Source organism: Morus notabilis, unplaced genomic scaffold (genome assembly GCF_000414095.1).
Source record: "Morus notabilis unplaced genomic scaffold, ASM41409v2 Scaffold38, whole genome shotgun sequence".
Lineage (NCBI taxonomy): Eukaryota > Viridiplantae > Streptophyta > Magnoliopsida > Rosales > Moraceae > Morus > Morus notabilis.
The window spans coordinates 86,576-104,194 of record NW_010365150.1 but is presented as its reverse complement, the minus strand read 5'-3'; the positions used below and the strand labels follow the sequence as shown (position 1 = coordinate 104,194).

The 17,619-nt window shown below is 36.1% G+C and overlaps 3 protein-coding genes across 5 annotated transcripts; all 3 read left to right on the top strand.

Moving 5' to 3' along the window:
* Positions 1-3,899: 3,899 nt before the first annotated feature.
* On the top strand, positions 3,900-7,254 carry LOC21394552 (uncharacterized protein At4g15545). Of its 3 annotated transcripts, none has more exons than XM_024171739.1 (9): positions 3,900-4,220; positions 4,319-4,387; positions 4,488-4,544; positions 4,692-4,761; positions 5,332-5,424; positions 5,532-5,789; positions 5,904-5,946; positions 6,355-6,433; positions 6,962-7,254. In XM_024171739.1, the coding sequence occupies exons 1-9, from the start codon at positions 3,942-3,944 to the stop codon at positions 7,052-7,054; spliced, it is 1,041 nt and encodes a 346-aa protein (XP_024027507.1). In that variant the 5' UTR covers positions 3,900-3,941; the 3' UTR covers positions 7,055-7,254. The 3 variants fall into 3 exon arrangements, with proteins under 3 accessions (XP_024027507.1, XP_010105677.1, XP_024027506.1); XM_010107375.2 differs by having other exon boundaries at positions 5,329-5,424; positions 5,535-5,789; XM_024171738.1 differs by having other exon boundaries at positions 5,329-5,424; positions 6,962-7,252.
* Positions 7,255-8,063: 809 nt separating this feature from the next.
* Positions 8,064-11,602, top strand: LOC21394551 (receptor-like cytosolic serine/threonine-protein kinase RBK2). The gene is made up of 9 exons (XM_010107374.2): positions 8,064-8,284; positions 8,876-8,979; positions 9,458-9,826; positions 9,923-10,174; positions 10,269-10,423; positions 10,510-10,589; positions 10,693-10,828; positions 10,911-11,060; positions 11,170-11,602. Exons 1-9 carry the CDS (start codon positions 8,229-8,231, stop codon positions 11,353-11,355), a joined length of 1,488 nt encoding a protein of 495 aa, XP_010105676.2. The 5' UTR covers positions 8,064-8,228; the 3' UTR covers positions 11,356-11,602.
* A 1,407-nt stretch (positions 11,603-13,009) lies between these two features.
* On the top strand, positions 13,010-15,970 carry LOC21394550 (probable prolyl 4-hydroxylase 4). The gene is made up of 7 exons (XM_010107373.2): positions 13,010-13,275; positions 13,384-13,441; positions 13,556-13,660; positions 14,081-14,138; positions 14,790-14,965; positions 15,348-15,417; positions 15,482-15,970. Exons 1-7 carry the CDS (start codon positions 13,112-13,114, stop codon positions 15,775-15,777), a joined length of 927 nt encoding a protein of 308 aa, XP_010105675.2. The 5' UTR covers positions 13,010-13,111; the 3' UTR covers positions 15,778-15,970.
* Positions 15,971-17,619: the final 1,649 nt, after the last annotated feature.

Here is a 17,619-nt window from a genome sequence, read left to right as displayed (position 1 = left end):
ATGTTCGATATATTGAGAAAGTATCACATGAAGCTGAACCTTTTAAAGTGTACGTCTGGTGTTGGCTCTGAAAAATTCCTTGGATTAATGGTCAGCAACAGAGGAATATAGGTAAACCAAGAAAAGATAAAGGCACTATGGAGTCTCCCAAAAAGTCAAAGGAAGTACATAAGCTAACAGGATGTGTCACCTCACCGCCTTAAACAGGTTCATATCCAAGGCAACGGACAAATGTGTGCCCTTCTTTGACACGATTAGGGGCAATAGACATTTTGAGTTGACTCCACATTGTGAAGAGGCTTTTCAGAAGCTGAAGGAACATTTTGGAAAACCTCCAGTCCTTTCGAAAGCGATCCCAGGATAGAAGTTAAGCCTCTACCTCTTCGTTTCAGAACATGCGGTGAGCTTAGTGTTGGTCAGGGAAGAAGGAAAGACTCAGCTACTAGTAGACTATATGAGCAAGCGACTCTTAAATGCCGAGACCAGATATCCAGAAATGGAGAAATTGGCACTCGCCTTGATAGTGACGTCAAGAAAACTTCGTCATTATTTCTAGGCGCACATAATAAAGGTGTTGACAAATCATCCTTTAAGGCGGGTACTGCAGAAGCCTGACACGTCTGGTCGACTTCTAAAATAGTTAGTAGAGTTGAGCCAGTTTGACATTGAGTACACGCCAATGATTAAAATAAAAGAGCAAGCCTTGACAGATTTTATGGCAAAATTTTCCCACCGGCCAGCAATAACGGAGAAAGAGAGTGTCGAGGTAGCAAGATGAAAGGTTTACGTGAATGGGTCCACAAATGAGAGCAGACATGAATAATGCTAATAAGCTCAAAAAGTCACACAAGATTACGGCTGCAATACGCTTCAAGTTTAAAACATCAAACATTTTATTCACATTAATCGTAAAGAAATTCATTATTATTTTATTGGTAAATTTTCACCGTCAACACAGGTGTTGTTGGAACTGAGACTGTTGAGGCTGCAAAAGATCTCCGGAGGGCCAACACTTCACGGAAAAAGGCCAGAAAAGGTTAGTTATTCTAGCTCCCCAACAGCATGGTACTTTGAATCTTTGTCTTTGTTAAAAATAAGCATCAACGGGGTTCTTTAGTTTGTGACTTGCCCGATCTTCAGAGTCAAATTGTTTTTCCTTAGCTCAGTTTCAGTATGTTATTTTCCTCCTGCTTTCCATTGATACATGTTGAACACCTGCACCAGGTAAGAAGAGAAATAGTAAAACAGAGACATCTGCACCAGTTAAGAAGAAAAGGATTGCTGCGTGGTGAACTGAAGTACTTGCCAAAAACGCTCATGAAAACGAGGTAGCTCTGATCTCTTTACTGTTTAGCTTTTGATTACTTACTCTTCTTTCATATATATATATATATATATATATGTGTGTGTGTATGTGTACAATTCCAATAAGGGTCTAAAGAAAGATTCCAGAAATTGTTTAATTTTATTGTCACTGAACAGGAGGGTGAGAGGCAAAGAGAAAGAGAAAGATGAAAGGAGGAGCAAGTACAATAGTAGATGCATTGATGAGGTAGATTATACTTTACCTTCATTCTTTAGTAAAGAAACATCACAAAATTCTGAAATTTCTTTTGATATGGAATTTTCTCATTATTTTATGATTTCGGATTCCTCAGGTTACCCCTGAAGACATGGAGGCATACAAGAAGAGGGAGAGATGATTTTTTTTTTGCTTGTTTTTCACGCGAAACTAATTTCAGTTTGTTCTCCAAACTTTAAAAATCAGTCTACTCACACATCAAACTTCAAAACATTATGAATAATGCCCTTTCCTTTCGTTGGCTTCTATTTTATGCTGAAATTTAAAATAAAATAAAAACCTTGTATGTTATTCACGTAATTTCATAAAAACGGTGTTATAAATCATAAAACATGCATATTCTTTTAATAAAACAACATAAAACATATTGATGACATATAAATCAGTGCCCAACCGATAATACAAAATTTTTAGAACTTATTAAGGGCATGCCATTTCATAATTAAAATCATATTACTAGTGTGTTTTTTCTCATAAAAGTTTAAATTCAATTTTTTTACTACACTGTTTTTCTCTTGCATACACAACTTAAATCAAGTCATGCAAAAAAACAAGCCTTAAAATTACGTCAAATTAAAAGAATATGATAATTTTGTTGAAGAATGGAAGTGGATGCCTCACGAATGGATGACTAATACTCCATTATCTATATTAGTTTATTTACAGTAATTAAGGCTAATTCCTTATTACCTCACACCATTTATTCGATGTACTCCTTCATTGCCTATAAATAGGCTTACTCATTTGTATCATTTATACACACACACAGAGACATATACGTACCGTATATGATATTGGCTAATAAACAAAAACTTCCCGTATTAATCTTTCTCCATATTTCTTCTTTTGTTTAGAAGTTTTAAGTCCTATTTCTGCTTCCTTCTATCAATATATACATCTAAACACCTACATATTTTGTTGTATTAACATCTAATAGTTTTATTTATCCCCAAATTTATAACAAATTTAACGTAATCTCGTGAAGATGTATAGGTAGGTATTCTTTACGTTATAAGGAATTTTAACGACATCACCAAAGTGCTGCAGAGTACATATATGTGACTCACCGGCAAGTCGACCACATTCACATTGCATCATCAATTAGGCTAGTGATCTCTATAGTGCGCTTTGTAGATGGATCCAGAATCATGATTCTGGATCTTGATTCAGAATCAGTGTTTGTTTACACTGAATTACGTTTGTTTCATATATTCGTCCCTGATTCTGAATCATGATTCATGGTTCTCTACAGTATTTTCTCTCACAAAAAATACACGTAAAACGAGAAGGGTTCTTAATCATGATTCTGAATACATAAACCAAACGTCCGATGTTTTAAACTAACTCAAATCATGATTCTAAAACCACCCTCCTCTTGATTCAAGGTGATTCAAACCCTTGATTCTGAATCATGATTTTAGAATCATTTTTTTAACTCAAAATTATGAATCGTGATTCTGGTTCTGGAATCATGTTTAAATCACCCTAGTTTGAATCCTCGTACTAAACAACCCCTTAGAGTTCGTTTGGTACGGGGATTTAAATCAGGGTGATTCTAATCATGATTCTGAAACTAAAATCATGAATCATGATTTTGAATTTAAATCATGATTCTGAAACCATGATTTAAAATTAGAGATTTGAATCACCTTGAATCAAGAGGGGAGTGGTTTTAAAATCATGATTTAAGCTAGTTTAAAATACCACATCAGATTCTGAATCATTTCAGAATCACTATAAATAAATATTGATTCTAAACCAGGATTTAGAATTATGATTCTGAATTATAATTCTGAATCATGATCTAAAAATTATGATTATGGATCCATCTATCACCAGACCTTTATTGTTGACCAATTATGCATACATGGGCCCTAAACAATGTAGACCCAGATGGGCTTGACCTAGGCCCATTATCCAGGTGAGTCAGACCCAAAAACCATCTCCACAACCCAATCCAACAACCGACACTTGCAAGATGATGAGATTGAAGTTGAACAGCCTTTAGATTTGAGAACACAACTCATGTCGTTTTGTCTGTTATTCTATCCACTCAGGAAACTTCTTAATTCTTATGAACCACATGTTCTTCCAAACAAATGAACGACACTCACTTCCCCTATGCCAAATCTCTATCCACCCAATTCTTTTTCCCCACCATTTGTCCCTTTTTCTCTTTCCAAAAAAAAAAAAAAAACTAAATGGGTATATATTAATTTCCAACTTCATACGCTACTATTAAAAATATTTTTTAAACATGTCAACTATAAATTAAATAAAAAAAAGTTTCTTAAAATAAATAAATAAAAACTAGAAAGTGAAAAAGTTTTTGGGAAATAGGAGAAATAGAGAGAGAGAAATGTTGGCGAAGGAATTGGGTAGTTCGAACTTCGATCTTCCCGAGGAAGTCCTGCAAGTACTGCCGTCGGATCCTTTCGAGCAGCTCGATGTGGCCCGCAAGATCACGTCCATTGCTCTCGCGACACGTGTCTCAGCCCTCGAATCAGAGTCGTCCGATTTGCGCGCGAAGCTCGCCGAGAAGGAGGACCTCATCGCCGATCTCCGGTCGCGGATTGAGTCCCTCGACGCCTCCCTCTCCGACACCGCAGACAAGCTCGCCGCCGCCGAGCAAGAAAAGGTCCGACACGATTCCGCCTTTTCCCGGTCGAATTGCCAGATTATTAGCCATAAAAAATATATTTTTTTTAGTTATTATTTTTTGTTCTTTAATTGTAGGAGAATTTGGTGAAGGAGAACGCGAATTTGAGCAACGCAGTGAAGAAGCTGAACAGAGATGTGTCGAAGGTAGTTGGAATTTTCAGTTAAGCATAACAGAAAATTGCTTGAAGAGAAAAATTGGACTTATGTTTTTTTGTTTTTGTTTTTTTTTTTGTGATTTTGACAGTTGGAGGTGTTCAGAAAGACGCTCATGCAGTCACTCCAAGAGGATGAAGACAATTCAGTAAGCATTTTTTTTAATTGATTATATGAAAATTAGGATATTTTTTCCTTAGTTTAATTTCGTTTGTGGCTTGAATTGAGCAATGGAGTGTAATAATATATATATATATATGTATATGTATATGTGTGTATATATATTTTGTCATAGGTTGGAGCTCCAGAGGTTGTGGCTAAGATACAAACCCAACCCCGTTTGTCTTCTGCCTCACAGATTGGAGGTAATTTCTGCTAATTCCTTAGTTTATTACAAGGTTTTATCTTTATTTTAATTGCCCAATTTTAAGGGATAATAACAAAAACCTCCCCTGTGTTTTAGTAAAATGTTGCGTTTTACGTCACGTTAACAGAAATGCTGCACTTGTTCTCTACTTTTTACAAGTCGTGTTAAAAATTTATAAAAATTATTGTACAATTTTAGTATGATTTGTAAATGTAAGGGGTAAGGACAATATTCCTTAAAACATGGTAAAACGTAACATTTTGATAAAATATAGGGGTGTTTTTATTATTTACCTGTTAATGTCAATGGGAATCTACTTTGTTGAAGGAAACTAAAAAGGAAACGTTTTTTGTGGGCCAATAATTGAATATGAATGCAATAAGATTGAGCTTGTTTAGCTTATTTAGGAAATGATTTACTTGACCGTTTGAATATGCTTTGTTATAAATGCCCTTTCATCTGTCCAAAAATTTCCCTCCTATTGTTGGTATGTTACTGTATGTGGAAGGATAATTTTGGTTTAGAATTTCATCGAGATTTTTTTTGGGGTCCACTTTTGTTTCAGAAGATGACGCCTCATTAGCAAATTCTAGATCATATTCAATTCGAAGCCAGTCCTCAGAAGTAGGGAATTCATTTGCAGAGGATAGGGAGACAGATGGTATGAACTTGTTTATATTTTTAAGTTTGGTTATGGATTTTAGTTCAGAAGTCTTGTGTTAAATTTCAAAAGTAAATGTGATTTCTTGCTGCTTCTTGTTACAATAGCAGCAACGAGGCCTCGCGTATCGCCTGGCCTCCTCTTGGCGTCGCAGACCAGTACACCTCGGTTCACGCCTCCGGCATCCCCTCCTAGTTTCTCTGCATCGGTTTCTCCAACAAGAATGTCTAAACCCGCGTCCCCAAGGCGACATGCTATGTCATTTTCGACCTCGAGAGGCGTGTTTGATGATAGGTCTTCTGTATTTTCTTCTGTACCTCCAGGTTATGGATCAATTCCAGGCTCCGAGACAGCATCTCAAACTGGTTAGTTTGACTTGACAACCTTCTTTTAGTAAAAACTAATACAGCAATTTACGTAATCATGTCTATCAGAGGATTGGTATACTGTGATTAATCCTTTTGTTTCAACTATTTCAGGAAGAACTCGGGTTGATGGAAAAGAATTTTTTCGCCAAGTCAGGTAAAGTGCGCAAATTGAGTTTGTGATATGAATTTGGTACAAAACTTTTCTTGATTGACCAAAAACAGGAAGTTCTGTGCCACAAAATGATACACAACAACAAAAAAATGTGTGGTAGAGTATATGTCAAGGCATTTCTTGTTCCGTGATCTTGTAAAGCAATGACACTGAAGAAGTTACTATATACTCAGCCTTATTGTCTATTCATAAATCCTCAATAGTCAATTCTCTTCCTTGCTTCTGTTCTTGTCATTGTTATTTGATAGAATGGTAAATACTGATTTTAGCCGCTACAGTTGAAACACGAATTTTATACGTTGCAGCTATGTGATCCACAAATTTGGATATGCTTCTTGGCTAATCAAATGCTTATTTCGTCTTGTGATTCCTTATTTTTGTTGCCATCAGGGGTCGTTTGTCTTATGAGCAGTTTGGTGCATTTCTTGCAAATGTGAAGGAACTCAATGCCCACAAGCAGACAAAAGAGGTCTCTCTCTCTCTCTCTCTCAATAAGCTACGGATGAGATGTACCATGCAGCTTATTTTCAACCATTAAATGACTTGATAGAATAATAATTTGTGTTAGGATATTATTAGTTAAAAGTTCATAATTTTCTTTTCAACGACTGAGATCATTTCTCCCATTATCTAGTGGCTGAAAATTATAGTACATGGTAAATTCAATTTGGGATGTACTGTAATTTTCAACCCATCTATCTTCGTTTTAGGTTATCTTTACGGTAGAGCAAGTTATTTTGCTCTACTGGTGGGACAAGTGTTTTCAACCGTTAAATTAATTTTTTAACGGTCAGATTTGTGCAGGTCTATATTAAAAATTTACAGCGCGCTGCACAAAACTCTCTTACTGTAAATTTGACCGTTTAAAAAATTAATCTAACAGAAAAAATACTTATCTCATCGGGAAACAAAATAGCTTGTTCCACCGTAAAGTAAAGACTCCCTAATACCCTTTTTACTTCTTGGTCTGACTATTTATATCAACAAAACGTTTCAGGAGACTCTGCAAAAGGCTGGTGAGATTTTTGGCCCAGATAACAAGGACCTCTATGTTATATTTGAGGGGTTGATAACACGCAATATCCACTGAAATGTCTCGATTGGACCACAACCATAGTTTGTAACATGAGTTTCTCACCGTGATCAGTTTTTGGTGTAATTATTAAAACTAAATAATGTAATGAAATCATTCTTTGAAATCCCTCACTCGTACGTGTTGGAGCTAATAAATGTGTTTGTCAATGCTGATAAATTACGACTTGTTCTCATACTTCTGAGTGGCAAATTATAAATTCTCTCTTAACTAACTGAAGTAATAATCATGTCAACATTTTCTTCTTCTTTTTTTCTTCACCTTTTTTCTCTAGGAATTATATTGAAATGGTTTATGATTGCTTTCATCATAAGAACTAATCATAGAATTATTTATATACCTTGCTAAACATGAACTGTCTTAAAATAAATTAGCCCATTTTTCTCTAGCTCAAAAAGATGCTTTCCTCATCATGAAGAAAGGCTTTTGGCAATTCTTGTAAAATACCCGTGGGACCCAATTGCTTAAAACTATCTATTAGCCGTCGATTAAGCTCCTATATATTCATAATTTAAGATTAGTGACCCTCCACAAATTGAGTGATACAAGCTAAGATCTAAATCATGATTCATGATGACGCGGCTACTTTTCCATTTTCATTATCTTCACAATTCTTGCACAAATCAATTATTGGCCGGAGAATATCAAATTTGCTGAAACTGAACAACCTGTTGTCAAACCGTTGGTCGTTAATTCCACGTGTCAAAATACCCAGAAGGAAGAGGAAGAGCTCCAAAACTACGTGCTTGCTCACAAGCAAAATTGATACAACACGTCCCTTTAAACATACTAAATTTATGATCATAATTCTTTTAAAGATAATTCAACATAAAGCTAGGCATTTTAGAAAATAAATTTAAAAAAAAAAAAAACAGATAGATTAACAAGTAATAATGGGACAAAAACACCGAATAATTAGCATGCAAATTCGGAGAATTGGGAAACAAACACATTATTAATGAGGAGAGAAAAATCATCCCAACCGGTGGTTTTGGTCTCTGCCAGTTCTCTCTGTGTATGTGTCGTATCTGTCATTTCCTTTGACTACCCTTTTGGATTTGAGGCCTATCTGCTTTGGCAAACTTTGAAAATTTATGGAAGATGTCCCACAGCATTCATCTTCTTCTTGGTCATGATATTTCTACCTCCTTTTCTCCTCCTCTTTTAATGGATGAATCCTTTTCAGCTCTTTGCTTCTGCACTTGGCGGATTTCGTATCTCCATGAAGTAATATCTCATGCTCTCTCTATCTCTATCTATATATGTGTGTGTGTGTGTGTGTGTGTGTAAATATATGTATATGTATATCTATGTATTATATTACAAATCTAGTCTCTCCATTCTAAACGTGTTTGCCAAAATGTGGCAGAAAATTTTTCTCTTCTTACACAATGCCTATGATAGGTGAAAATGAGAACTTGTTTTTATAACAGATTGGTGTTGAATGGACATTCTTGGTTTCCAAGTTATTTCGCTTCCAATTGGCTGGTTTTATCTTTCACCCCATGAGCTTCACATTTAAGCGTTGAGGAATAAGAACAAAAACGAGTATTTAGACATTGTCGCTTTTCATGGGAGTAGGGTCTTTCTTTCCTTGTTTTATATTTGAATTTATTCCCTTTTTTTTTCACTTATGGAGGATATTTCAATGGTTATTTTGCAACCCTTTTGGTGTTATTGTGAGATATTTCTTCTATACCTTTTTGGCCCTTTGTTCTTATAAATTCCTCTCTTGTCATAACTTGTTTGAATATGCCCTTTTCTCTTTTTCAAAATTTTCTGTTATTTGTTGACACTTTTGTGGATTGTTATGGGTAGCAATGGTTCGCGCAATGTCGCCAAACAGAAGCAGGAAGGGGAATCTACTTATGCCAGAAGTAGAAGGCAAAGATCTGGGTTCTCTAACTCCTTTTCAAGTCAGGGTAATGTAAACATTTAATATTATTTGACTCTTGAGATTAGTATTTCTTAAGGTTCTTGCATACTGGTTCGGGTATGGGGTTGTTTAGCCTTTTATAGGGTGCATGACCCTGAATCATCAAACTTAGGAACAAGAGGAATTAAAAGTGTTTTCGTGTGATATGCAGACAATTCCGAGGCATATAGGTTGTTGAACTTAGATTTTAATGTCATTGTAGAATCAAGTGATGTTGAGTTTATTGAAAATAAATTTAGCGAATTTTTTTGATAGGATAAGGAAAAAAACCGAGGCTGATAAACACAGTTTTGCATCATCAGATTTTCATCAAGTTCCGATAAGCTGTTATACTTTTCTTAATCTAACTGATATGATCTGACGATTCAAAACCGAGTCTTACCAGTAGTCTTTTTCCCTGCAAAATCCTCCAAATGGTATTGTCAATTGACCTTTTCTTTTCTTCTTGCTTTACTATGTGTTAGACTTGAGATCATTAGACATGGAGGAGGCTGCAGAGGAAGAGGTAGAAATACATAAGTCATGTCAAATAGGAGGTTATGAGGACTGTCCAAGAAGCCTGGATTGTGAAAGAGCTTCGGCAAAAGCAAGCACTTCAGGCTCAGATGACCGAGCAGCCACTCATTGGCGGGGCTTCTTCCGTCTACTTAAAAAGGGGCCACAAATCAAGTTCCAGACCTTCCCAAAACTTACTAGAAGAAAGAGCAAGAGAATAAGAGAGGATATGGTCCCACCTTTGACTTCTTTAGATGCTGAACTATACTGCTTTAAGCCTTCCTGGAAGAATTTCACACTGTCTGAGCTCCAAATTGCAACCAACAATTTCAGCCAAGGTCTGTCCTATACCCTTCAAAATGTAGAGTGATTTTGATTGGTTTTTTTTTCTTTTTAGCCAAAGTTCTACATTGTTCCTTTGTTTATTTGTGAAGAGAATTTGATTGGTGAGGGCGGCTATGCTGAAGTTTACAAGGGGGAATTGCAAAACAGGCAACTCATTGCGGTTAAGCGTCTGACAAGAGGAGCCCAAGAAGAAATGACAGCAGATTTCTTGTCTGAGCTTGGGATTATTGTCCATGTTGACCATCCCAATCTAGCCAAACTTATTGGATACGGGGTTGAAGGAGGAATGCACCTTGTTCTTGATCTATCTCCCAATGGGAGCCTTTCATCTATTCTTTATGGTTTGTTCATCACCATGAACCTTTTCAAGTTTCAAAATGTTTTAACAAGTTTTAAAGCTCAAATTGTAGAGTGTCATTCTCTTCATATAAACAGGTCCAAGGGAGAAACTGGACTGGGGAATCAGATACAAAGTTGTTTTAGGGACTGCAGAAGGCCTTCTGTATCTTCATGAGGGATGTCAAAGGAGAATTATCCACAAAGATATTAAGGCTTCTAATATATTACTTTCAGAGGATTTTGAACCTCAGGTACCAATGCTCGTCCATGATGTCCATATATATTGACCCACATACTTAGTCTTGCAATTTGATGTGTAACTGTCAATTGGTTCCAGATATCTGATTTTGGACTGGCTAAGTGGCTACCAGATCAATGGACTCACCATATAGTATCGAAATTTGAAGGCACATTCGGGTTTGTATATCTGATATCCAAAGTTTTTTTTTTTTTTTTTTCTCTCTTAACCTTCATTTCTGGTTAAACCTCTAATTTCCTACTTTCTCACCAATCATGACAGTTACCTTCCTCCCGAGTTCTTCATGCACGGCATAGTGGACGAGAAAACCGATGTCTATGCTTACGGGGTACTACTCTTAGAGCTCATAACAGGACGCCAAGCTTTGGACAGCTCGCAGAAAAGCCTTGTGATGTGGGTATGTACACTTCTGTATTTTGCAACTTTTCCTTTGCGTGTTCATAATGTGAATCCAATCTTTATTGAACAACTTGTTTCAGGCCAAACCCTTGCTCTCCAAGACTAGTTTCAAGGAGCTTGTAGATCCTTGCCTCAGCAATGCCTACGACGTAGAACAAATGAGCCGCGTAGTCTTGACAGCTTCTATGTGTATCCATCAGTCATCTGTCAGTAGACCCCAAATGAGCCAGGTCTATAAAAACTTCCGATTTTGCATGAAATGACATGGATGAGCCTTGTGATCCAACATACTAAAGTTATCAATATAGAGACTGATTAGGAGTTCACATTCCATTGCAGGTTGTCCAAATTCTTAAAGGTGATGGAGGCAGTTTGGAGCTAGTGAAACAACGGCAGAAGTCTAAACTCCGAAGGACATATTCAGAGGAGCTCTTCGACGCAGAAGAGTACAACTCAACGAAATATTTGAACGATCTCGATCGGCATATGGAGACTGTTTTAGGACCCTCCAAGGATGATGTCTAAGTACATGTTGGCAGTGATAAAGTCCCAAAAACACTAGGAGTCAATAGAAGTTTGGTGGCGAACATTGCAAAGTGGAAGAAGATCAAGGAAGTTAACACATGTTTGAACCTTATTGACATGATTTTAGTGCAGTCAAAATGTGAATGAAGAATAGGAAAACTAATATGCTTAGATTGAGTACTTCCTGAAACTTCCATTTTTTTGATTTGTCATAAATGGGAAAGGGCTAATATTTAATAGGTGATAATTTCTCTGATATTGTTAGTTTTGCTCTCTTTCTAATTTCTTTACAAGTTTGACAAAATGAAGCCATCTTTTTCTAATAATTTTTTTTTTTTTTTTTTTTTTTTTTTTTTTAAACGGATTCCAAATGTGGAATTTTAGGTGTATACTTGAGCCATCACCTCTTGGACAGTACTTTGCAGTGAGATCAAATGAAAACTAGAAAATTCGTCCAACGTATTAGGCCTTTAGAAATAGGTAGTCAAAACATTAATACCAGAAAAATGAACAAGTTAGAAGACAGATTCTACCAAGACCATCTCCAACGCGAATGCTGGTTTTTTAACCCATTAGAGAGAATAGAAATCGTATAAGTCTGTGTGGGACCCTTGCCATAATTGACGAATCTCAGAGCCAATATGTAAATATATGATTAGTTATAATAGTATACAATATGGTTCTAATTAAAACACACTAGAAGTGGGACGAAAAAGAAAACGCAACCATATTCTATTCAAATGCTGTTCGTCTTTGAGTCGTTATTTGTTGTCGTCCATTTCTAATTTGATGTCGTTTCACTGAATGACGTCACATATTTTTTTGTCGTTTTCCCCTGATTGGCTTTATTATCTTGTCGTTTCTTTCCTTGTGATATCGTTCCTCATGCTTCTTTTGCTTCATTTTTTGCTAGTCTTCGTCGATGTTTTCTTACTTCTTGTCCTTCTTTATGTTTCTGCCGTTCTTCTTCCATTGACCTTCAATTTCATTGTCCTTTTCCCTTTTCTTTTTTGCTTCCTTTTTCGTTGTCGTTTTTCCCATTTCGTTCTCATTTCTCGTTCAATACATTTTTGTTATCGTTTATTTTTTGTCGGTATTTCATTATTTGCTGCCATTTACTTCGTAGAACTTTCAGTGTCGTTTTCTGTTAGTTTTCACTTTCTTCATTGTTGTTGTTTGGACTTTACTTGATGTCCTTTCATGCGCCCGCCCCGACCCCCTCCTATCGTTTGTTTCCTTTGTCGTTCCTGTTTTTTTTTTTTTTTTTTTAAATTTCTTTGTCATTTTTACGCTTTTTTTTCCCGTCTTTTCATTTTTTTTTTCTTGTGGTGGTTTCCTTTAGTGTCGTTTACTCATTTGTTGTCATATTTATTACTGTTGTTTCCAATTAGTCGTTCTTTTTCACTTTTCTGTCGTTTTATTTATATTGTCGTGTTTCATATTTCCGTCTCTTTATTTTCAAAATCGTTTGTTATCCACTGTCGTTCCTATTTCTCGTCGTTTATTTAGTTGCTGTCGTTTCCATATTTTGTCCTCTCTTGTCGTTTGCACTTTGAAGTCGGTGTTTTAAGCTGAACGGCGCCGTTTACTTTCTCCAGATGAACTTTTTGCTCCCTCAACGTCGTTTGTCAACGCTAATAATACGAAGAAAAAAAAAAGGGGAGAAATAGAAAGCAATTGACACTTTCCTTCAAAATTTGAGATTTTCCGGGAAAGTATCTTTCTTTTCTCGGGAAAATATCTTTCTTTTCTCTCCATGTTTAGTGTTTCTGGAGCTAAAATGAGTAAGCTTTGGGTTCAGCTGTTCCTCTTTCTGCTCTCGATCTCTTCGAGCTTCCATGAATCGTCGAGTTCTTATGCTGGTTCGGCGGCTTCCATCATCAATCCTTCCAAAGTCAAACAGGTTTCATGGAAACCACGGTCTCTCTCTCTCTCTCTCTCTCTCTCTCTCTCTCTCTCTCTCTCTCTCTCTCTCTCCTGTGTATTTTTTTTTAGTTTTGTGAGATGAATCGGATTGATCAATTGCAGAGCTTTCGTGTACGAAGGATTTCTCACGGACTTGGAGTGCGACCATTTGATCTCCCTGGTGAGCACCGTTGATCGATTCCATTGATTGTGATCTTCAAAATGTTTGAATTCTACTGAATTGTTTTCTTGATATTTGACCCTTTTTTTTGGGCATTTTTTTGGTTGAATTTAGGCCAAATCAGAGCTGAAAAGATCGGCAGTGGCGGATAATGTTTCTGGAAAGAGCAAGCTGAGCGAAGTCCGTACCAGCTCCGGCATGTTCATCCCTAAGGCCAAGGTTATTCCTTTATATTGCTTGTAATTTTCATTTATGCCATTATATGTCTCTATGATCTTCCCTGTTTTGTGTGTTTTTGACTCTTGCTTTTTATTGTGATTGATTTCATATAAAATGTGCAATACAGTCTTCTGCATTGTTGAATTGATCATAGAGCTATGTTTTTGCGCATTTTTGAGCTCCTTAACTGGTTTCCGAAGTCTTGGATTTTAGAAAAGGAAAGAATTGGGAAATTTTCTGTTTGTTCTAACATAGTGCTCCAGGATTTTAAATTTTGAAATTGGGGGAATGAGAGCTATAGCTGTGTTGTGTGAGTGAGGATACGGATGCTTGATATGCAGTGAAGAATTCACTTTACTTTGTAATTTCTGTTCTTTAAGTTATTTGTATCTGACTTTACATGTTCAAATCTATCTCTAGGATCCTATTGTTGCTGGTATAGAAGATAAGATTTCAACTTGGACCTTTCTTCCTAAAGGTATGCTTTTTCTAGAGACATTAATCTTATGATTTTTTTTTTCCATCTTATTAAGTTTAGTGTCTCTATCGTCCACTCTCAGACCGGGATTGCCTTCTTTACTTCCAATGCTTGTGATGAATTAGTTTGCCTTCTTGCTAACATACTTGCGGCTCTTGCCTAGCCATAAAATAAGAGTGTAGCTTGTTTCTACTCTTGTTATTGACCATTTCATTCATTGGCATCTGGAACAGTAGTAAAAGCTGTTTTTTATAGCACTCCTTTGGTAGCTGGAGTATGACATATTTTTCACTGAACCTTCATTTCTTCTGGGATGCACGGATTTTGTGGGAATGAGCTTAGAAAAAGTCTAGATAAGAAAAGTAGTAAAAGCTTTACGTGGAGATTCTGGTTGTGATGTTATAAAGGTACTGCTGTATTGTGGCGTGACAAAGAATGTAGAGTAGATGTCAAAGATAAATTGTCTCAAGCAATGACGTAAAATACCAAGGGTTTTTGACAGTATTATTATGAGCTCAATCTGGCAAGCTGAATTTACAAAGGAGGGTGTTTATTCGCCTAGTATAATTTGATGATATGGTGATTTTCCTATTAATGTATCTAATATGTAATGTGATGATAATCAAGGACTAACTTTTTCATTTTTCTCAGAAAATGGAGAAGATATGCAAGTACTGAGATATGAACATGGCCAGAAATATGACCCTCACTATGATTACTTTGCTGATAAAGTCAATATTGCTCGGGGTGGACACCGCATAGCAACTGTGCTCATGTATCTAACTGATGTGGTGAAGGGTGGTGAAACAGTGTTCCCTTCAGCAGAGGTTAGTAAAGGTTTTCTCCTGATTCATAATCACGGGCACTTACATGATAGCCTTTGTACCTTTATTGGTAGATGGTCTCTATAATAGGCTTCAAAGTGTTGTCTCATTTCTAATTAATTCTGCCTCTCGACATTTTCTGTGCACTGTCCCATTTGGGGCTGAATGGTTCAATCACATGACTGACAGTCTTTCCATTCTAGATTTCCTTGTCTTAGGCAAAATCGTTGGATAAAAAACCAATATCGGACGATTTTATCAAGTGTTCAACTATTTATTTGCTTTCCTTCTCTCTTCCTTTGCCACAGAGAAATGTTTGTCAGCGTTATTTCTTCATGTAGCTTATCCTACTATTGCATTCATTAACATTCCAAACCGCCCTCAGGAATCTCACCATCACAAGGCTTCCACAACAGACGATGATCTCTCTGAGTGTGCGAAGAAAGGAATTGCAGGTAAGCCATTGTATTTTCTCGGACTTGATTCTTTCTTATTCTTTCTCACCGTGTAATTATACAGTCAAACCACGACGAGGGGATGCCCTTCTTTTCTTCAGTCTCCTCCCAACGGCGGTCCCAGACACAATCAGTCTCCATGCAGGGTGTCCAGTGATTGAGGGTGAGAAATGGTCAGCAACAAAGTGGATTCATGTGGACTCATTTGACAAAGACTTGTCTGCTGGCGGAAAATGTACAGACCAGAATGAGAGCTGCGAGAGATGGGCTGCCCTTGGAGAATGCAACAAGAACCGGGAATACATGGTTGGATCTCCGGAGCTTCCTGGGTACTGTAGAAGGAGTTGCAAAGTGTGTTAGAGTCGTTATCTTTGTACTTCAAGTATCCATTCAGGGATTCACCAGATCAGCGAGATTCATTTTTTTTCTATTTCACTTTCATTCTAATTACATGTTTCATTACTAGTACCTTAACAGACAGCTAAATTAAAGCCCTACTCTTTTTCTTTTTCTTTTTCTTTTTCTTTTTTTTTTTTTTTTTTTTTTTTTTTTTTTTTTTTTTTTTTTACGTTGTTGGGGGTTTTTTTTTTTTTTTTTTTTTTTTTTTTTTTTTTTTTTTTTTTACAGTAGTTAGGGGTTTGTCTTGCTACTTATTTTGGTTTTCCACTCTCTCCGTCCTTGATGTATGTCTACTGAAAGGAACTATTTGTAAAATGAAATGCTTCAAAGTATATAACTGGGGATTTGAAGTGAATTAAAGCTTGAACGACAGGCTTTTATTACGATTTTGCATATTGCATGAAACCAATTTATGCCCAAAAAAGGGAATGTAGAAGGCTATTTTGCTCGGTCGGCAGGTATTATTGTTTTTAACTGTTAATTTCGTTTTTTAACTTTCAGTGTCCGCGATAAAAATTTATAGCAACTACTCCTACTGCAGATCTTGGAAAAAATAATTTAACGGTTAGAAAATAATTTCTACTAGTGGGGTAAGTAACCGTCTCTACTATAAATGCACCCAAAAAGTGGATTAAAATTTATAGGAGACGTCATATTGTTTACCGCTTCACGAGAGGGAGCTAAAACTTTGGATTCAATGTTTTGGACAGAGGGGAGGATAACTGATTTGGGTATTATTTAACGTACATTATTGCTTCATTTGCTTGTTGGGAAAAAAGTGTCAAATATTGCATTATCAGTGATTGAAATTGGATCATTTTAAGGACCTTCTGCAATTTACTGACTCTGGTTGTACTACCAATATGTTAAATGCATGTATTATCAGGTTGTTATGAAAGGATTGTTTTATATCCAAAGGACCACAGTGAGATTCCCTTCAGTATCAAAACGGAAAGGAGTCCCTAATATGTGGTCCTTTTAAAGTGTCCTATTGAGACTTTTTGTCCAACAAAGAAAACAAAAAAGACAAGCCAACGAAACTCAGCTAAGCAAACAAATTCAAGCAGTAGATTTCTCAAGAAGATTGTTTTGCCCAAATATTGTTATTACCCAAAATCTCTCGTAGTCTTCCCAGTAACATACTATTTTACTCCACCATGAGTAAGTGTTTTTATAGTTAGATTAATTTTTTGATGGTCAGATTTGTAGTAAAAATAGTTCTGTGTTGCACTGTAAAATTTTAATATGGACTTTACTAGTGAAACAATAGCTTGCTCCACCATAAGATTCCCAAATCTCTTGCAAAAAATCTTACTCTTGAATTTGTATCTTTTCTTTTTTCTTTTTCTTATTATTATTATTATTTTTTGCTCTGATCTCGAATTTGTAGCTTGTGTAGTCTTGACTCTTGAATAGATAGTGTGTTATCTTCTGTGGACTTCAGCAGTACCAGATATCCCTCAACAGAAACAAGAAAAACGACAAGATTGATGATGAGATTCTGAAAGCATAATCCAAACCAATTACATATGTACATTTACTCAAATTGTAAACAGCTACACATTTACTCAATTGTAAACCACTCCCCAAGTTTCAGGAAAAAATAATAATAATAATAAAAAACTCCCCCAGGCCCCAAGTATTGTCAAATATATTATTAGCTCATGTTTGACTGAAGCGGGGATGCGATGAATTCCAATGCTAATAAATCAAATACAATGTATGTGTACCAAAAAGAATAAGACTTCTTAGTAACAAATTATGGAAATCTTTTCTTTTCTCTCTCTCTCTCTCTCTCTCTCT